The following is a 22,829-nucleotide window of genomic DNA, read 5'->3' on the forward strand; positions in this document are numbered from 1 at the left end:
TCATCAATTTCCTCAAAAAATATATTTAAATTATTACTGGTTTCAATAACAATGATTAATTTGGATTTGTTTTGCCAATAAAAAAATATGCAAATTCATTATAATAGCATACAGTACTTTTGACAATCAGTGGCCAGCAAAAACAAATCTAAAGTAATATTAAAAATGTTTAAAGTCCCCCTGGCCTGTAGTCAATAATTTTATCCCTTAAAATTCATCTTTGATCACCAAAATTACATATTTAAACGTTTTTTTTCCTTGAAAAACAATCGCCATGCCTTAAAATATCTTGAATGTAACTCGACACCCTTGCCTCATTTAGTATGCGCGGTTCTATGAATATGCAAATGAGCCCCGCCTCCACTCACTCACTCACTCAGCTCAGAGATCCACTCGTTGACGATCACACGTTGATCTGATTGGTTACAAGGTAGTTTGTGACGTCAGAAACACCAGCGATTTCAAAGCGTGTTTTTGAGACTGTCTTTGGTTCACTGCAGTTTTAAGGAGAAAATACTCAGCAATGCTGTCGACTTATGAATTTACACATGGTTTGTCTTAAAGCACATTAAAAACACCACATAAACAACATTAAAAGCTTGATTTTCACCACAGGGGGGCTTTAATATTCAGTGCAGTTCTCAGTGCGGTCAACAGGAGACAGTAGAGCGCGCGGTGCCATAACCTATCAGCCGTAGAAGAAGAAACAGCAGCAGCGGTAGTGACTCGCATTCAGAGAAACAGCAGAAACAAAATCATGGAGGAAACCGCAAAAAAGGAGAAAAAACAGGACGAAATCAAGGAGGAGAAGGACAAACAACCGGCGGGCAAAGAGAAGGAGAAGAAAGAGGAGCAGGAGCTGGTGAGAGAGAGAAAAACACCCGTGTTTGAATTCCGCCTGAGTCACTCTGCAGGCCAGACACACACACACTCACACACACACCACAGTAATGCTTGTGTTTATTTATGAGTTATCAATGAATAGCAATCACTTTCGGCACAAAACACTTTAAAACAACGCGTATGTGATTATAAGACTCCCGTGTATGCGTTATATGTATCATATCGTTGTATAAACATAGGGATGTATGGATAAAGTTCATAGAAATGCTTCCCTGAGGAGAAATGCCATGGTCTGATTTAAAAAAAAACTATCTTTCATTGTTTCCAGAGGTCTGATGTTGTTAATAATCACTTCTCTGATGTGTTTGTGTTGTTTGTGCAGTCAGAGGAGGACAAACTGCTCCAGGAGGAGTTGGAGATGCTCGTGGAAAGACTCGGTGTAAGTTCAGAGGGTTTTTGTTGGATTTATTAATTATTCCTGGTTGAACTGTCAATTTGACACATTTGAAGAAGCAACATTTACGTACTTAAAAAATATCTTGAATTTTGCCTGCGATTTATTGTAATGTAAAAAAAACTGGGTTTCAATATACAGCAAGATATTCAGTTGTTAACATTTGTATACTTCTACAGCATTTCTAATCTTAATGTTAATTTCAACTTTTACTAATACATTATTAAAATCAAAATATGTATTTGTTAACATTAGTTAATGCAGTGTGAACTCGCATGAACAAACAATGAACAATGGTTGTCAAACGATTAAAAAAATAATGAATTGCACCTGACTTTAAAGTTTTTAATATATTGTCATATTGCAATACTTTCACATTGAGTCTTCAAAACAATGTAGAAATAACATAAAGACATAAAATATTTGTTTAATGGCATCTCTTTACTAAGCACCAGAGATGAAGGCCAGCATCACTGATACCAATACTGGCGTCTCTATTAAATAGATTTTTTTCCTTAATTTTAGCCATTCAACATTACAGTATAATTGAAAGCTAAAATTTTTTACATTTAATATCCTTAAAAAAATAACTTTTAATTTGTTAACTCCTTAAACAATCTTCACATAAACCCATTGTGATAAATGTCATATTTAGCTGTGCCTTTAATATATCAGGGCTCAGCGCTAAGGTTTTAGTTTTTTTTTCACCCATGTAACCTTGTAAACAGTGCTTAATGAATTTCAGGTAGGACTAACAGGTAAATATACAGGAAATGAATAAAGTTATCAAACATTTTGCAGTCTTCACTACATAAATTATTAATTGTATATAGATTTATCCTTATTGAAGTTACAAACATTATTCAGTCAAGAGCAGTAAGTGTCTTTTGTTCTGTGATTATAATTAATGACAGACTTCAGCAGGTTTATTAGACTGCTGTCACTTTAAGACCTGAAGCACATGACGTGTGTCTGACATTTGATCGTATTTTCTCAAAACTCTGTTCATTTAAGCCTTTATTTGACTCATTTAAAACTGTGCTTGTGAGGATACTCAACAAAATGGAAATTTTAACATAATTTTGTGTGTTTTTGTTACAGATTTGAGTTTTTTTTTTTGCATCTTATCGCACTTGAATGGTTTAATAGCATTTAAATGAGTGATGGCGTGATTACATACTGTAGTGGAACCAAAGGATGAAAAAAAAAAGGAAAAAAATGCGTTGATTGCATTAAATATTTTTAACACGGAATGGAATCGCATGGAATAACGCATTCATTTTGACAGCCCTAATTTTTACTAACTTTAACAAAGATTAATAAATGCTTTAAAAATATATTGTTAATATAATGAGACTTTATTGTAAAGTGTTACTAGAATTAGTTTTCACAATAATGGATCAAAGTGTAATGAATTTCTTTATTTCTGAAATTACTTGATGCAAAAAAAAAAAAAGTAACGTCCATGCCCATTTTTTCCACAATACAATCAGATCCTCATGGATAAAATCACATCCTGAATATTCCATAAGTTAAATGTGTTGATTTTTTTTGTGTCAAGACGCTTGTTTTCTCTGTGTTGCGCAGGAGACGGACACGTCTCTGTATCGTCCTGCTCTGGAAGAACTGCGCCGTCAGATCCGCTCCTCCACGACCTCCATGACGTCGGTGCCCAAACCGCTCAAGTTCCTGCGACCCCATTACGCCAAACTCAAAGAGATCTACCAGAACATGGCGCCCGGAGAGAACAAGGTGTGTTTGCGGCATCAATTAAATGGCTCTGGTGATTTTATAAGAACAATCAGCCTATGTTTGAGTGTCAATCCTTCTCTGTTTGACAGCATTTCTGTGCCGACGTGGTGTCTGTCCTCGCCATGACCATGAGCACCGAGCGGGAGTGTCTGAAGTATCGTCTGCTGGGCTCACAGGAGGAGCTCGCGTCATGGGGACACGAATACGTCAGGTACGAGAACCAGCACCAGTACAGCCCAGGGCTCCAGACTAACTTTTTTTATTAGGAGCGCTGTAGCCCCTGACTTAAAATTTTAGGAGCGCAAGCAGAAAATTTAGGGGCACACCTTAAATGACCTTGCAATGCAATTATTCATATTTTCCCCCCACATAACTGTATTACTGACAAATGCTTTGATAATAAATAGATTTAACGTACAGAAATTACAATGTGCAGTTTTATTTTAAGTTCGCAGGGCTCCAGACTAACATTTGAGGGCAGAAGCACTAAGTTCTACAGAAAGTATTTGGTAGCACTGTGGGATGATAAAGCATTGAGCTTAATTTGAGGTGTATAGATAAAGTTAACTTTAATTATTACCATTCATAATGTCTTAATATTAATTCAAAAGCAAAATGAGTGACAAAATAGCTATTAGGGAGTGAAAATAGCCAATAAGCGTCCTCTATGTTTACTATGGTAATTTAATTTTTTTTTTTTTTTTTTTTTTTTTTTGTATTTTGAGATTTCCTACTTCTTGAAACTTTTAGTTTTATAAATAGGGACAATCTTTAAAGGATGAACAAAAAATGATTTGGTCAACACATTAAAAATAACATTTAAATATGATATTATAGTTTTCAAGTGCTGGAAAAAGATATGTGTAGGCTACTGTTATAACCATAGTTACAGTTAGTGTTACTACATTAAATCCATGGTGAATGTTGCTGATCTGTGGACCTAAAGCCTTCTATAACGTGTTCGCTCATGGCACGATGTTTCTCCTGGTTTCCACGTCAGCGCTGTTTGATCTGATATAGTTTATAACAGAGAATTCTGCGTCGAATCTGAATGTTTCTCACTGGATCTCGCAGCAATGTTATTAATTCTGTAGCGAACTCAATGGATTTCTTCACTGGATCTGAACGATGTAACGGTGTTGCGTGATCGAGATCCGCCCGCGACTGGCGAGAGAAGCTCTGCGCTGTCTATTATTGGTTCGAACTATTAAACGGTCTGTGAAGCAGAAATGAGTAGCGCAGTTTTTTCCGCTTTCATTTTGTTTTCATTTATTAACATGTCACTCTATGCTTGAGGCTGAGATTGTGTCTAACTAGCGTATTGTGTTTAAACTGCGAAGTGCCTGCACTGTCTGCAAACTTTGTGTTCCCCGCAGTTCTGGGGAAGCGACTGCAACATTCGCAGTTCATTAAGTCTCATTACAGTACCTCAACCAGTTGAATTCTCTCAGCCAGTCTTCCTGAAAATGGTGGGTTCGGGACTTTATCACCTCACAAACCTCTGACTCTGAATCATCATCCGACTGTGTCTGTGACATTGATATTTGTCTCCGTTGTCTGTTTCCTTCCAACAGACGTTTACGCGCGGTCGCGCGCTCGATTTTCTCTAGGACCCTCCGTCCCCATTAGCCAGTTACAGTGGCCATTCCCTATTCTTCTCACACTCGTCATCATTGGCCTGCTACACATTCCGGATTCATTGACGCGCCCCTTCCACGTTTAATGTAAAAAAAAAATTACTGGTCGCACATGTGCGACTGGATGTAAAATTCAGTCGCACACTCTCAAATTTTGGTCGCAAAATGCGACCATTTGGTCGCAGTCTGGAGCCCTGCAGCCAGACGACAGCCTGAAGACACCCTGTGTTGTTGTTGTTAGCTAAAACTGTTAAAAAATAATTTTTGGTAATTGAAATAAAGCTTAAAGGTGCAGTACACCATTTCTGAGAAACGATCAGACTGAGCACCAAAACACTTTAGCCAATCAGCAGTAAGGGGCTTGATGGGGGAGGGGCTTGTTGCATAGTGTGTGTTATTTTGGGGGCGGGGCTATTAAGATTTGTTTGTTGGGTGTTTGTTTTGGTGATTTCAAACATCAATAGCATTTCTCAGAAATCGTGTACTGCACCTTTTAGAGTAAAACTATTATGTAGGAATGCGTCAATGTATCGGCTTATAAAAGCAATTATTTCCGCCGTTGGCTGATTGTTTAAAAACAGTTGATGATCAGGACTGATTATATCCTGTCAATCTAAAGCGGGTGGAAAAACATGTCAGACTGCAACTCATATTCTGTACGAAGATTATGTCTCTTGTTTTCTATTTAGGGCTGTTGAAGGCCCTGTTTACATCAATTTTAAGATGCGTTTTGGTCGATCGGATCACATGTAGACGAGAGAGACACATTCCCGTTCACACCTGGTGTTTTAATCCGTCTCTTTTGTCCACTTTCACCCACTTCTGTCCTGATTTCTTCGAGGGAAGGGTCTATTTTTCAGATCTTTCGATCTAATGGACGAAAATAAGCTCACATAATTTACATATGAACACGACCGGAGACGACAGAGAAACACACTGAGAACATCCGCTTTAGTATCTGATCTGTGTGTTAGACATCAGGAATGATGAGAGAACATTGTGATTGGTACGTTTTTCCTCTTCAAACCAAACTTGTGTCTCCAGTCGACAGTTTAAACCCCGTCTGACTCGAGCTCTCCCCATAATGCTCACGCGTTAGATCAGCAGACGGAGGGAAGACGGTGTTTTTTTTCCTGTGGAAAGTGGACAAGCTCAAAAAGTTTTAGACCCCGTTTACATCTGTATTTAATGTTGTCCACATGAGATTTGAGATTAAAACACATCTTAATACCAGGTGGAAACAGGGCCTAAGTTAACACGACAATAACGGATATACAGTTAAACAGATGTGACCCGTGGTGGCAAAAGGAGTCGGAATGCGCTCGGGCTAATTACAAGCTACAGGTAAAACAAGTGAAAAATGTCTAAATTTGCGGTTCATTAAGCCCTCGTCACGCGATCCCAATGCTCCAAAAAAGCGATTAAATATCTAAAAGTATCTTTATTTATGCGTTTTCTCTTGTTCATGTAAAATGCCCTTTTTCTCTGCTCACTTCTCGATGATGGCGCTCCTTTCAGCACAAGTTTAGTATCGTTTTAAAGCGCAGCATTCCAACTTTGTCAATGTTCATCGGAAATTCTCAAAGGCTGAACCAATAAAATGTGATTTTCAAACTAATATGCTTATATAAACAAAACGATCTTACTCACGCCGACTGACAGATCCAAAGCTTGCGCACAAAGACGCCTCAGACTGCGCGCCACCCTTATATATATATATATATATATATGTGTATATATATATATATATATATGTATATATATATGTATATATATATATATATATATATACACATACATATATATATATATATATACATATACATATATATATACATATACATATATATATATATATATATACATATATATATATATATATATGTATATATATATGTATATGTATATATATATGTATATGTATATATATATATATATGTATATGTGTATATATATATGTATATGTATATGTATATATATATGTATATATATATGTATGTATATATGTATGTATATATGTATGTATGTATGTATATATGTATGTATATATGTATGTATATATGTATGTATATATGTATGTATATATGTATGTATATATATGTATGTATATATATATATGTATATATATATATGTATATATATATATATATATATATATATATATATATATGTATATATATGTATATGTATATATATGTATATGTATATATATATGTATATGTATATATATATGTATATATGTATATATGTATATATGTATATATATATGTATATATATATGTATATATATATGTATATATATATGTATATATATATGTATATATATATGTATATATATATGTATATATATATATATATATGTATATATACACACGCACACACACACACACACACACACACACACACACACACACACACAGAATTACAGTATTTCAAAATATCTGTCTTGGTGAATATTCACGCAAACATTATCTGTTTTGTCTTATGTGAACGTTTGATTAATTGTTGTGGAAAAACATCAAATGTGTATTAGATCCGTACGCTACTGTAGGGCGGACTGTCCATTTCCATTAATGTTAATTGTGGTATCATGGGAAAGAAAGTTTAATATATATTTTTCCTATAGATATTTGGTTGAGTTTGTGTGTGCCAAATTTGGTTATTACCAGGGATTTTAAGGGATGGTTGCTAGGTAATCTTGTTTCATAACCTTCATAAACTTTATATCGATTATTCTCAAAATTGCCTTTGCTGTCTCTATTGACTTCAGTCAGGTGCAGCTCAGTCATTTTTTTGTCTGATTCCAACAAATCATACATCATTTGGAAGGTTTTTTAATAAAGAATGTAAAAAATATATATATATATTTTTTGTTGCCAGGACGGGTCAAAAATAGTGAGGTTAAAGGAGGCTGTATTTGACCCTATGAACCTCCCGTAGTTCAAACTTTCTTTAATGCAGTCTGGGAACTTTCTAGCTCTTTCCGTGCCGAATCAGTGACGTGACCCTGTGTGTGTTTCCAGGCATCTTGCCGGAGAGGTCGCTAAGGAATGGCAGGAGATCGAGGAAGGTGATAAAGCTCAACAGGAATTACTTCTGAAGCTGGTCAAAGAGATCGTCCCGTATAACATGGCCCACAATGCCGAGCACGAGGCCTGTGACCTCCTGATGGAAATCGAGCGTCTCGACATGCTGGATACGTACATCGATGAAAACGCCTACGCTAAAGTCTGCCTTTACCTCACCAGGTGCGACACGATTACCCACAATGCATCTGAATGTGTCTTTTAGGTGTCTTCCTGTTTTGATCGTGTGTTTGTGTCTCCAGCTGTGTGAGTTACGTCCCTGAGCCGGAGAACTCGGCTCTGTTGAAATGCGCTCTCAACATCTTCCGCAAGTTTAACCGTTACCCAGAAGCCCTCAGACTCGCACTGATGCTTAATGACGTGGAGCTGGTGGAGAACATCTTCACTTCCTGCAAGGACATGTATGACAAACATGCACTTAATTTATCATTTACACACAGCCTGAATACTGTCTCCTGAATACTGAATCTCGAGTTGCAAAACTCTGATAGTAACGTGTGTGTGTGTGTGTGTGTGTGTGTGTGTGTGTGTGTGTGTGTGTGTGTGTGTGCGCAGTGTCATTCAGAAGCAGATGTCGTTCATGTTGGGTCGTCACGGCATGTTCCTGGAGCTGAATGAAGATGTGGAGGATTATGAAGATCTGACGGAGATCATGTCCAACGTGCAGCTCAACAGCAACTTCCTGGCTCTCGCTAGAGAGGTGCTTACACACACACACACACACGCACACACACACAGAGAGAGAGAGAGAAAAATATCCAGGTCACGAAATATCTGGGTCATAAGAGAAAATGCACAGATTGAATCTTGAGTAAAGAAAATTAAGCCTATTTTTTAGGACCATTTGACCTCATTTTTATGACAATTCACATCCCTACTTCATCATTATTACAGTGCAACTGAAAAAATATGAAATATTTTTGTTGCAAAGTACAATTGTAATTATGGATCGTGGTCATTTAATTCATGCTGATATTAATACGAATATCATTGTATCCAGAAAGGATTGTTTTATAACTGTATGACAATAATGGGAATATCTATCGTTCTTTCTATAGTTTGTTCTTTCTATCTATCATTCGTTCTTTCTATCTATCATTTTTTCTATCGTTCGTTCTATCGCATTACAATAATGAGAAATTGCATTGAAATGCATTTTGATCATTAAAATGTCTCAAGACTTCACTTCAAAACTAAATTTATATTAATGAAAATGTTATAAATTATTATTATTAGGATAATTGAGGTGAAATGTGCCTTATGCCTCGTTTCCACTGAGCAGTACGGTACGGTACGGTACGGAACGGTACGCATTTATTTGCGTTTCCACTATCAAAAGTTGTGAATGGTACCAAAATGCCGAACCGTACCGTACCACTTTTTAGGTACCCTTCCATTGGGGTACCTAGCACAGTGGTACGGTACTAAAAGGTGGAGCTAGACTCACTGCAGGACGTTGATTGGTTGACAGAGAATCGTCACTTGCGCGTGCTACAAGGGGAATGACAACATAAGAAGCGCCATTTTTTAATATACAGTTTAATATAATACTACTGTTACTGTATCACGAAATGTAATTTTAAGAGTTTTTCAGGCGAGAATGTAGTTGTTTAAAGCTCAAATCTGTGGTTTATTTATAAAGATGATTTTTTTTCCCCCGGTTGTGAGATCCATGCGTTCAGCGGGGCTCGGCGCTCATGTTTCCCGGCTGGATGAGCCTTTCCTCGGCTAGTCTTCTGACGTTCGTCGCTGAGACGCTGACTCCGACGGTAGTGGTTAAACATGAGATATAATTCGTCTTGTGTAGACCTAACGGGCGATCTTTGCTCTCGTGAATATATAATGAGTTCCCTGTCAATCGTTTTGGCTGAGGGGAAGTTTAGTTTCATATTAACGTTATAGGCTATTTGTATTTAACTTTACTTGTAATGTTAGACTAGAGCGCTGCATTTGGATATTTGACTGAATTGTTTGCTTTATTTCTTATTGTATAGCTTCTTGTACCTTTTACTTAAACTTTTATATAGGCTATTATTGATAAAACTGAAATTTTACAAAAAGAAATATGGTTTCTTGTCATTTTTTAGATTATCACTGATGTTTATTGCAACATTTGTACAAACGCATATTGCCTGGAATATGTTTAATTTTTTTTTTATTTAAACGAAAAGAGGTAACGTTAGGGTTGTGTTTTAAATTTCGTTTTGTTATAAATAGAATAACGTATAACGTGCAGTGAATAATCAATATGCGTTGCGCATGAACCACATTTGTGTCCCTATAATGTTTAATTTATTTAAATGAAAACGAAAAGAGGCAGAGTGGTGTTTTATAACATATTTCGTTTTATTGTTGCTTTAAAATGTACATAGTAACAGAGATAACCGGAGTAGCAGAGCGAGCTGAGTGACGCTTTTAAGAACGCGCTGTACCATTTGCATGTAGGAGTCGCACATGGCAAGTACAAACTTTGCGTACTTGATATTGAGAAAAGCCTAATGTCGGCGCTTGTCTTCTTGTGACAAACATGTCGAGGAGCAAGAACAAGATCTGCTGCATGTCATCCATTATAGTTTACTATGTTCTTCTTCGCGCGAAAATGACGTCGATCGAAACACCATGCCTATCAAGTAAGGGTACTGTTGGCAGTGGAAACGCTAGCCAGATCATGGTTAACAGACCCGAACCGTACCGTACTGTCCCGTACCGTACCGTACTGCTCAGTGGAAACGAGGCATAATTGTCTTAAAATGTCACTCTGATTATTTATTGCATGCAAAATATTATAATGTTGTGAGATTCACATTTAGATTAATAATATTTCTGTCAGTTGCGTGTGCATATTTGTAGATGTTATATTCTGATCCTTTCCTCTGTAGCTCGACATCATGGAGCCCAAAGTGCCAGATGACATCTACAAAACCCACCTGGAGAACAACCGTAAGACCCGTCAGATCTCGTTATTAGTGTGATGGTGTGTTGTGTTTTACTAGCGGTGTGTTTCTCTCAGGGTTCGGTGGCAGCGGCTCACAGGTGGACTCCGCTCGCATGAACCTCGCCTCCTCGTTCGTCAACGGTTTCGTCAACGCTGCGTTCGGACAGGACAAACTGCTCACGGAGGACGGAAACAAGTGGCTCTACAAGAACAAGGACCACGGTGAGAACAGCCACATCTCTGGGCTGCTGAACAGCATAAATCTGCTGTTATCGTGATGATCTTTGTGTTAAATGTGTGTGTGTGTGTGTGTGTGTGTTTCAGGCATGCTCAGCGCTGCGGCCTCTCTGGGAATGATCCTGCTGTGGGACGTGGACGGTGGTCTGACACAGATCGATAAATATCTCTATTCATCCGAGGACTACATCAAGGTACAGATGCACACAGTAGCCGTGTTTCCATTCATAGCTTCTGGAAATTTCAAACACACTTTTAATCACTCTTAAAACTAGATCTGATCAAGTGCTGTTCACCAGATGTCGTTTAGGTCATACAAGTTTGACTCGTGCTTGTTTGCGTAAAGGTGAAGACCCAACTCTATGCATGTTTTGAAAGATTCCCCTCTCTGTTAAACATATGTTATTGGACTGTCCTGGGTTTAATACAAGTAGAATGGTCTTTTATGAAGTTACCTCACTTAAGGACTTTAGTAAGATTATGCCTGAAAAGATTTTTTATATGTTAATTTTAAAAAAAAAAAGGTATAATGACTTTTCGTGTTTGTTTGCTTGGTTTTATTGTATTTATATGATATTTGTATTTTTGTAAATTAATTTTGGCCATGAAAATAGCCTTAGATGCTGACATGGCATTAAATAAAAACAATCAATCAATCAATCCAAGTTGTGAATGTGCAAAATTGGACATTTATGCCAGAAGCGCTACTGATTGGAGAGAAAAACCTGGGAAAATATTCTGAATGATTAATTTGACACATGTATTTCTTTCAGTCCGGGGCGCTGTTGGCGTGTGGTATCGTGAACTCCGGCGTCCGTAACGAGTGTGATCCCGCTCTCGCTCTGCTGTCCGACTACGTCTTACACAACAGCAACATCATGAGGATCGGAGCCATTTTTGGGTAATTCACAAATTACACAAACCATTTCTTAAGTTATTTTTTGTTTTATGGTTTAAATTTTAATGAACATTTAAATTCATAACTCTTAACAATCTTATAATTTACTATCCAGATACGCTGGATGGGTTTATTATAAGCGAGATTATAAGTGTTATTAGTCTACTCAACTGCTTACTCGTGACACAAGTAGCAACACAGCTAAAAGTGTTCCTAATATGTTGGACCTTTAACTGAATGTAGCTTCCTTTACCTGCTGAAACATGCCTTCACAAGCACCTTAAGAGCTGTTGTGTTTGAGTTGACACGCGAAAGGGGTGTTTGCAAAATATGCTTTATTTTTGTCATTCTAGTGCTGCAGAAACTACATACTACTTTAAGGTTTACTGATTAAATTAAAACATGGATGAAAATTTGTTTTACACCCTGTCCTAACTAGACGCGATGCGATAAGATTCTAGTGACAAATAATTTGTCTGTCCACACTAGACGACACTCGCAAGAAAATGGATGTGCTACATAATCAAATTCACAAATATTACACCATTTAAACATTATTAAAAATACACAGGCTACTGAGTTACTAAAACAATCTTAATCAAATAATACACTTGTTTGTTCACAGTTTGAACGTTCTTGTTTCCATTTGTTTAATTTCAAGATCTGAGGTGAATTATCCATTGTTGCTTTTACAGCTACAAAGCTGGAGCACTAAATGATGTTTAAAGTCACATTACACGCTTTTAACATTAAATAAAGCACATAAACAGTACCTGAGATTATCATCGCCACACTTTGTGTTTGTTGTTCCAGCGCGACGTCGCAGAAAAATAGAAACCGTTTCTAAAATCCAATCGTCGCGTGTCGCCGTCGCGGCTGGTTAGGACAAACACTCTGACTAACATGGAAAATAACCTTTTATTGCGCATTGCGTTGGACACGGTGTTAGTCCTTAACAATGAATGTATGATTATTATTTGTGAAAGTACTGTACAATAGTGACGCTGCTTTGTGTTTGTGTAGGTTGGGTCTGGCGTACGCCGGCTCTAACAGAGAAGATGTTCTCTCTCTGCTGCTTCCTGTCATGGGAGACTCCAAATCCAGCATGGAGGTGTGTGTGTGTGTGTGTGTGTGTGTGTGTGTGTGTGTGTGTGTGTGATGAATCTGTGAGATTATGCCTGAAAAGGTTTTGGATTTTTTTATCATATGTGACCCTGGATCACGTCACCAGTCTCGAGTCGCACGGCTATATCTGTGGCAATAGCCAATAATACATTGTATGGGTCAAAATTATCCATTTTTCTTTTATGCCAAAAATCATGAGGATATTAAGTAAAGATCATGTTCCATGAAGATATTTTGTAAAGTTCCTACCGTAAATATATAAAACACAATCGCCAACATAAATGAACAACTTTAAAGGAGATTTTCTCAATGTTTAGATTTTTTTGCACCCTCAGATTCCAGATTTTCAATAGTTGTATCTCGACCAATATTGTCCTATCCTAACAAACCACACATCACTGGAAAGCTCATTTATTCAGCATTCAGATGATCATCTTCATCTCAATTTCAAACAATTGACCCATGTGACTGGTTTTGTGGTCCAGGCTCACATATGTTAATTTAAAAAATCATGTATAATATGACTTGCTGTTTTTGTTTTTTTGTTTTTTGTTGTATTTATATGATATTTGTATTTTTGTAATTTGATTTTTGCCATGAAAATAGCTTTGAATGCTGACATGGCACTAAATAAAACGATCTGAATCTGATGAGTCTGTGTGTGGACACGCAGGTGGCGGGAGTGACTGCGCTGGCGTGTGGGATGATCGCTGTGGGCTCCTGTAACGGTGATGTCACGTCCACCGTCCTGCAGACCATCATGGAGAAGAGCGAGCAGGAGCTCAAGGACACGTACGCCCGCTGGCTGCCGCTCGGCCTCGGACTCAACCACCTGGGTAAGAACAGCACACGCCTCGGCATTGACCTTGTATTTGAAAAAGGATCCTCATATAAGAAGCAATACTAAAATTCAGAGTCAGTTCATTCGCATTCGGAGATCGACTATTTCTGACTGTCAAAATGCCGGCGGACACAGAGACAGTGAGTTGTTCAAAATCTCTTTTTAGTAAACTCTGTGAACACAAACACTGTTCTCAATGCTGGAGTTCATGTGTAGAGCCTCTGGTGATACTGAGTGATACTGAGCTAGTAAAACACAAAGTTTCATGTTGTGTCGAGCCTTCTTAGTGTTTTAAAAATAGTGCTTTTTGATGCTATCATAGAAGTGCCCCATTCACTCCCATTCACAAGGCAGTTTGACCTAAAACTAAAATACGGTCAATCTTAAAAGTGGCGTTTCCATCCTAATTATGCTTTTAAACGAAAGTTTGCCTCGGGTAGATTCACAAAAAGACCCTAGGTTGCATTTTGGCGAGAGTTACGCTTTAAATCACAGCATGTGTGATTTGATAATCACTTAAACAATATTGTGTTTAATTTAGATTTATCATGCAGGCCTAATTCTCAGTGTAAACAGTTCTGAGTTCTGATTGGATTAAGAATGCACAATTACATGATTGTGTGTGTGTGCAGGTAAAGGTGAGGCGATCGAAACCACTCTAGCAGCTCTTCAAGTCGTTCCCGAGCCCTTCCGTAGCTTCGCCAACACACTGGTGGACATCTGCGCATACGCAGGTGAGTCAAGTACTCACTCACACAGGTTAAAGGTCACACGCTTCCTATAAAACACGTGTGTGTGTAACCGCTTGTCTGTCTCTCAGGGTCCGGTAACGTTCTGAAGGTGCAGCAGTTGCTTCATATCTGCAGCGAGCATTACGACATCAAGGACAAAGATGATGATAAAGACAAGAAAGACAAAAAAGACAAAGATAAGAAGGAGACGGCAGATATGGGCTCCCATCAGGTGTGTGTGTGTTCTCGTTGAGTTGAGGTGTGCGTGTGTGTGTGTGTCAGTAAGGCTGATTCTGCTGTCTGCAGGGTGTGGCGGTGTTGGGTATCGCTCTCATCGCGATGGGTGAGGAGATCGGCTCAGAAATGGCCCTGCGCACGTTTGGTCACCTGGTGAGTTTTACACCGTCATTTTTGGTGCTAAATAAATAAATAAATGCATATACTTTATTTAATAAATAAAGAATTTATAATAATGTATAACATATATTTATATAATGCATGTATTTATAAATATACATATTTAATAATAATTTATACAAATATTATTGTACAAATTTGTATATTTATAATACTTTTTGTAATTTATATTAAATGTAATATTTGATATATAATTTATATAATACATTTTTTTATACATTATGAATACATACATTTAATAAATAACTGCATAAATTATAATAATTCATTAGTTATTTATGTAATAATGCATTTAATTATAAATATAAATATTTAATAATAATTTATATAACCAATATTGTATAATTTTGTATTTTAAATATTAAATGTGATGTTTATTATAAATTTTTTTTTGTTATATTAAATTATATAAGTATGTATATAAATTATAAATAAATGCATTTAATAAATACATCTAGAATAATAATTCATTTATTTTATTTAAATACTTATTATATATGAATATAAATATCATATAATACAATTTGTAAAATTCATATTAAATTTATTATGGAAAATTACAGTATATAATACATATTATATATATAAAGAAATGTTATAATTTATTAAATTTATTTATTCATTAAAAATATTAATATATGTATTATATAATTTTATACTGAATGTAATATTTATTATAATCATTTTCTAAATGTATTTTACATGTTATATTTAATATATAAAATTACATCATATTTATATAAATTACTAATAAAAATGTATATTTACTAAACAAATGAGCATGAAATATGGACCTCTTTATGGTAGTGATTCCCCTAATGCTTTGTTCCCTGATGTGTGTGTGTGTGTGTGTGTGCAGCTGCGTTACGGGGAGCCCACGTTAAGGCGAGCGGTTCCTTTAGCACTCGCTCTGATCTCAGTCTCCAATCCCAGGTTAAACATCCTGGACACGCTCAGCAAGTTCTCACACGACGCCGACCCGGAAGTGTCCCACAACTCCATCTTTGCCATGGGAATGGTGGGAAGCGGTCAGTCAGTAATATTTGATATTTAAAATATTATATGTATATAAATTATAAATGCATTTAATTAATGCTTGTGTTGATGCTCACACGGCCTCTAGAGGCACTGAAACGCACTGATGACATCATAAAGTGCCTCAACCAATCAGAGGCTGTGGTTTTCATGGTTACTGTGTTTGTCTTTTTCTACAGGCACCAATAACGCACGTTTAGCAGCGATGCTCAGGCAACTGGCGCAGTATCACGCCAAAGACCCCAACAACCTCTTCATGGTCCGACTCGCTCAGGTGAGCAGAACAATAGCTGAAAATACGGACCTGCTAATGTCTATAGGGGCTTTTCCACCATCGGGACAAAATGACGCATTGGAAACGAATGTGAGACGAATTTCCTCTAGTGGAAGCGTTTGGTACTGCAGCCGAACAACATCTCACTGAAAGATCATTTTTTGAGATATCAACCTCAAATTTGATTTTCTTGCAGTTTTAGAGTAAAACGTGATTTTGAAAATATACATTTCATATAAAAATTGAAAATAGGATTTTTGTGTATTTTTCATAATACACGTTCACTTTTTTTTTTTTTTTTTTTTTTTTTTTTTTTACTCCAGCAATAATCTGCCAAGTGTCGTCTTTGAAAAGAGATCAGACTGAAGTCTGTCGCTCTGAAGCATTCAAGATTTATGACAGTTTAAGTTGGAAATGTAGTTTTCAGGTCTATGCTCAAAAAGTGAATAAATGGAGTATAAATACAGCGTAAATATAATTTAGTACCATAAAATCTCCTAAAAATACAAAATATTAAATAAAAAACATTATCAAACTAAAATATAGTACATTAATTTCATTGACAATTTTTTTTTTTTTTTTTTGACCGACACGTGGAGAGCACCGAGGGCTACCGTTAACTGTAATTGTGCCGTGTCAAACTAAGCTCAAGTGGAAATATTACTGGAGCCGTTCGGTATGACAGTGGAAAAGTACCTTCTGATTATTAACACAGTGTCATGTGACACATTTTTGTTTGTATTACTAATTATATACACGCTTTCCTCTTTAGTGCTAATGTGCGCTTCATCACAAAGAGTCATGCTTTTTATAACACATCATCTGCTGTTGTTTTGACTGTTAATGAGCTGTTAATGTGAGCTGTGATCCGGGCCAAAATTAACTCCAAATGCTAAAAACAATTAATTGACTTTAGTGAGAGAATGAAGCAGTGGCGTTTATGTTATGTAAAAAACTGTAGTCTAATCCTAGGCCAGTTTTTCCTTTAGTCTTAAGAAATAAAAAGGAAGAAAAATATGTAAAATTGTTGGTGGGTAGAAAAAAAAAAAACATGACCAGGTTGTATTTTACCTCAAAATTAAAAGGAAAAAATAAGATATTTTGTGTAAAGAAACTGAATGATTCAATATTAAATCAGTATCAGGCATATATTGTGATTTATGTATGTATATGTGTAATTTTATAGTGTTTATTAATATTTTTAATTTTCTTTTATTTTAATTTAAATTTAAATTTAGTTCATTTTAAGTTTGTTTTATTTTTCAGTTTTAGTAATTTTGCTTTTTATTTCAGATAATTTCTACTTTTTAAGTTAATATTTATTTTATTTCAGCTTTTTTCAATGTACAAAAAAAAGTACAGTATTGAAATTTGAGTATTGAGTTTTTAGTTGTTCTTGGTGAAATATGAGGCAGGCGTGTTTTGTGGGATGGTGATTTTCCAGTAACCGGTCATTGAAGTGTGTGTTGAAGCGGATCAGCTGCTGAAGTGTGTGTGTGTGTTTCAGGGTCTCACTCATCTGGGTAAAGGCACACTGACGCTCTGCCCGTATCACAGCGACCGGCAGCTCATGAGTCAGGTGGCCGTCGCTGGACTCCTCACGGTCCTCGTGTCATTCCTGGACGTCAAAAACAGTAAGAACGTCACTTTCAACATCCAGAACCACATCAGAACAATACCTGTGATGTCTGTCTGATATGTACCTGTGGTTTCTCGTCTCTCTCGCTGCAGTAATCTTGGGAAAGTCTCATTACGTTCTCTATGGGTTGGTGGCGGCGATGCAGCCTCGCATGTTGGTCACATTCGACGAGGAGCTCAGACCTCTGCCAGTGTCCGTCCGAGTGGGACAGGTGTGTGTGTGTGTGTGTGTGAGACATGTTGCATGATTTTGGACCAATGAGATTAAGCCACTGTTCAAAGTTTGGGGTCGGCAAGATTTATGTTTATGAAAGAGTCTCTTCTGCTCACCAAGGCTGCATTTATTTGATCAAAAATACAGTAAAAACAGTGAAAATATTATTACAATTTAAAATAACTCTTTTCTATGTGAATATATAGTAAAGTGTAATTTATTCCTGTGATCAAAGCTGAATTTTCAGCATCATTACTCCAGTCTTCAGTGTCACATGATCCTTCAGAAATCAGTCTAATATGATGATTTGATGCTCAAGAAACATTTATGATTATTATCAATGTTCATATTTTTGTGGAAACTGATACATTATTCAGTATTCTCTGATGAACAGAAAGTTCTAAAAGAACAGCATTTATTTGAAATAGAATCTTTTGTAACATTATAAATGTCTTTACTGTCACTTTTGATCAATTTAATGCACCTTTATTTTAATTTCTTTAAAATAAATGCTCATTGCTAGTTAGGACAGCAACAAATCAGATTAACATGGAAGATGTTTTTTTAATCACTTTACATTTTAAGTGGCTCCTGCTTGGCACACTGTGATAAATGTCTCATTGTCTTAAACTGTAGCTTTGTGTTTCCACGGAGTACAATGAGAAATTGTCCAAAATAGAGCAAGTCATTTTAACCATTTAAAGGGGTCATGAACTGCATTTTTTTTTTTTTTATTCTTTATTTGACAGGGACAATAGACAGTAAAGAAACTGTCCCACAATAAGCTACAAAGCTAAACTTCATCTGTTTGAAGTGTATTACCTGAGATACACTTATGTTAGTATGAATTTTACATCAAAAATTGTCATAATTTAGAAATATAAGGCCATTTCCTGCCCTGATTTTATCCTCTGGTTTGAACGCTCTGTCTGAAGGGGCGTGTCTGTGTGAGACTTCAGTGTAAACACCCACAGCTGTGATTGGCTGACATCTTTGCATATGAAATGAGCATTGCATGTGGAACTCTCTTGAAAACCTTTAGCTCTCAAGGTTAAGTAATCTTGAAAAGTGTTGATTATAGCATTATTTTTAGATCTATGGCGTGAAAGGTTGCAGTGATGAGTAGAGCCCGACCGATATGGATTTTTGGGCGCCGATACCGATAAAAAAAAGCCAGATACCGATATATCGGCCGATATTATTTATGTGTATATTATAATACAGTAGCAATATTATTTATGTGTATTATAGTACAGTAAGTTTGGACACACTTTCCAATTGGTGTGTACAAACTTTTGATGGGTACTGTATATAGAATACACAGTATAAACAGAATAAATATATAAACGTTTTGCAATGATCACTCAAATGTGGTGATCAAACACTTGTGTGACAAAGATATGTAATGGAGGCAGGGTGAATGATAGAATGAGAATTTGAGCTGTAACCAAACTAGTTTGCATTGCATTTTATATTATATTATATTCTAAATACTGTTGCATAATCTTCACTAACGACTTTGTCTTTTAATTTAGTCACGTTATTTAAAACATAACTTGTATCAATAAATATATCAAAAGTGTCACTGACAAAACCTTATCTTCTATTTTTAATCTTAATTTCTCTAATATCTACCAGTGGAGGAAGAACTCAGATCTTTTTAGTAAAGTAAAATTAATAATATCATAATGAAAACGTTTAATTACATATGTACAGTAGATTTATACTATTTTAAATAAGTAGTAAGCAAAATGTACTAAACGTGAAACTAGGCTATAGGGCTGGACCCGAATATTTGAATATTCGTTCGGTGGGTTGGTATTCGATTTGAAAATTTGACATTCCAATATTCCTTTTTTTTTTTTTTTACATCTGGGATCCCCCGCGACACGGTTCTCATTCGCGCTTGAATAAGGCCGGCGACACACTGACTGCGTGGCATGGCCATTTTTATTTCGGTTCCCATGTTAACAGGTTGGAGTTTGCACACTGCCTGCGTGAGACGCGTCTCTCAGGCGCGGCTCGAGCCGAGCCACGCGGAAAACGCATGCAAGCTAGAAATAGAACCGACGCGCAAGTGTTCCAGCAACGGGAGTGTTCTCTGGCTAGAGCGCAGAACAGCGGAGTTTGAGTTTCTATGGACGAAGTGCATGTCTGAGCTTGTGTTTTGGATTAAGCTGTGTTGCTTTGACATTGTGGAAAATAGAATAATATAAACAAAATGTATTCGCCTTTTTACCCGTTATTATCAATCTAAATTAATCTCATTTTTAATTTAACTTAATTTCGTTTTTCTTTATTTAAATTTCGTTTTTCTTTATTTAAATTTCGTTTAATTTCTTTATTTAAATTTCGTTTTTTCTTTATTTAAATTTCGTTTTTCTTTATTTAAATTTCGTTTTTCTTTATTTAAATTTCGTTTAATTTCTTTATTTAAATTTCGTTTTTCTTTATTTAAATTTCGTTTTTCTTTATTTAAATTACTGTCAGTAATTTTGTTAGTCAGAAAAATATTAGACTACCTTAAAAGTATTGCTTAATTTAACAGACCTGTGTGTGTGCGTTTTATATCACTGTCCTTATATCAGTGTCCGTTCTCGGACGCGTTCTCTGCCCGCGTGAGGTGCGCCGCTTCCCGCTCGCGCTGTTCTGTAGTTTACTAAAAGTGTATTAATTCTGAACGTGTCGCATCTCGCGTGTCCATCTGGCTACTCTTAATGCAAAATGGCACTATATAAAGTGTTATAATTACATAAATTATTGGAATATTGCTTGATGTTGTAACGTAGCAGAATGAGCTTTAACACTGTGTCTACACCAGATGCGGCCGTTATTTTTTTCCACTTTTGCCAGTTCTTTGTGACAGCTTTTAGGTGCTTTATTAGCAGCGCCAGCGCCATCCTTACATAAATCACTGCATCGCTGCTTTTTTTTTTATATTAATTTATCGGCCATTATAAATGCCGATACCGATAGTTAGGAAAATGCCTTATATCGGCCGATAATATCGGCCCGCCGATATATCGGTCGGGCTCTAGTGATGAGCATTGTTGCCGATCACAGATGTGTTGAGCACGTGAATGCAGTGATCTCATCATTGTAACTCAATTTCTGCTCTCACGAATTTTCATCATAACTAACAGTGCAAACGCAATGTAAATAAGAGATTCATTGTGCAGTGAAGACGGCTTAATTGATTATAACGGGAGTCAGTGATAAACCCGTGCTGTTTGATTGACAGTTCCAGTGATTGTAGAGGGAGTGCTTTTTGACCACTTTCTATATTATAATTTAATCACAATTTAAATAACAGATTATTTTCATCCTACTAAGAGAAACTATGTGAAGTTGACCGTTTAGTCGCTGGTTAACATCTGACTTTAGCCTACATGAATCATTACATATCAGAAATCACTGGTCACTGATCATTAGAATGAACACTGTTACTTGCATGTTGTGGCGTTACTGTCGAGTCCATATCATAAATGTGTGTTTGCAAAGCCTGCGCTGAAATTGCGACTGATTTACCAAAGAATCCACAGTGAAATGTGCCGAAAACAAACAAATAATGCTCTACTGAGACATTCACATAGTTGAAAATAAATAGCATTAGGATCCTTTGGAAATTAATGTTATTTTCATTCAAGTGATCCTGTATCTCTCACCTCACTAACGCACCAGTGGGCGGGGCTAAAGATGCGATGATGCAGACGTGGGCGTCCACTATGACGTCATAATGTGACAAAATTCCAAACGAATCGTTTTCTGAGCTTGGTTTCAATAAAAGCTGTTTTTGGACTAAGTTTGAGTTACGAAACCCACCGGATGTTATTTTATAGTACAATGACCTCAAGGGAGATTTGATTTCTCAATTCATGACCCTTTTAAATGATACAAGTAGTGCGAAATCAAACGGTGAAAGAAAGATGTGGTAATTCTTTCTGTGTGTCTCCAGGCTGTGGATGTGGTCGGTCAGGCCGGTAAACCCAAAGCCATCACGGGCTTCCAGACTCACACCACGCCGGTGCTCCTGGCTCACGGGGAGCGAGCCGAACTCGCCACAGAGGAGTTCCTCCCCGTCACGCCCATCCTGGAGGGCTTCGTCATCCTGCGCAAGAACCCCAACTACGACGTGTAGACACGCGGACTGAAGCGCACACTAACCGGGACCTCTGATCGTATTTAAAGGCACCTCGTCCTCCACCTTCTGTCTCCGTCTTTCCCTCCCATGGGAAAACTGTGACGATTCCTCACGCCCTCCTTCTCCTCGCCGCGTTTTCTCCTCATTTTGTAATTAGAGCAAGGAATGAGTGTGTTTATCATCCTGCTTTAAACATGTTTTGTTGTTTTTTGTTACTTGTTCTGTAAAAGGTTGAGATACAAAAATAAAAGAATTGTGGTCAAATGTTGCTGTCCCTGTACATTTTTTAACTCAAAATGCATTTTTCACGTTCTTATTCCAATCTTTACTGATATATCCATATTTTTTTTGTTATTGTGAATATATAATAGTGATAAACTATTAAATAAATTGTAATAAACTACAATACATTCAGATTCATCAATTGGGATGGTTAGATACATGATGGGCTAATGTAGAAAAAAAAATAACTTACGGTCATTAAATATATTCTGGAAATTTTGTCTCAGTTACAAATTTGACTGGTAAATCATGAAGAATTTTTTTCCCCCGCCCTTTTATTGCAATGCAT

The 22,829-nt window shown here is 36.5% G+C and overlaps 1 protein-coding gene across 1 annotated transcript; it reads left to right on the top strand.

Moving 5' to 3' along the window:
* The first annotated feature begins 657 nt into the window (after window positions 1-657).
* Window positions 658-22,522, top strand: psmd2 (proteasome 26S subunit ubiquitin receptor, non-ATPase 2). Its single transcript, XM_084125806.1, has 21 exons — window positions 658-862; window positions 1,226-1,282; window positions 2,885-3,049; window positions 3,139-3,260; window positions 7,710-7,934; window positions 8,015-8,173; window positions 8,328-8,472; window positions 10,652-10,712; window positions 10,783-10,929; window positions 11,032-11,138; window positions 11,718-11,845; window positions 12,866-12,953; window positions 13,641-13,803; window positions 14,441-14,542; window positions 14,629-14,771; window positions 14,846-14,929; window positions 15,816-15,984; window positions 16,171-16,265; window positions 17,773-17,899; window positions 17,997-18,115; window positions 22,073-22,522. The coding sequence occupies exons 1-21, from the start codon at window positions 758-760 to the stop codon at window positions 22,253-22,255; spliced, it is 2,694 nt and encodes an 897-aa protein (XP_083981932.1). The 5' UTR covers window positions 658-757; the 3' UTR covers window positions 22,256-22,522.
* The last annotated feature ends 307 nt before the right edge of the window (window positions 22,523-22,829 follow it).

This window comes from Abramis brama (genome assembly GCF_963993115.1).
Source record: "Abramis brama genome assembly, chromosome: 10".
Classification (NCBI taxonomy): Eukaryota; Metazoa; Chordata; class Actinopteri; order Cypriniformes; family Leuciscidae; genus Abramis; species Abramis brama.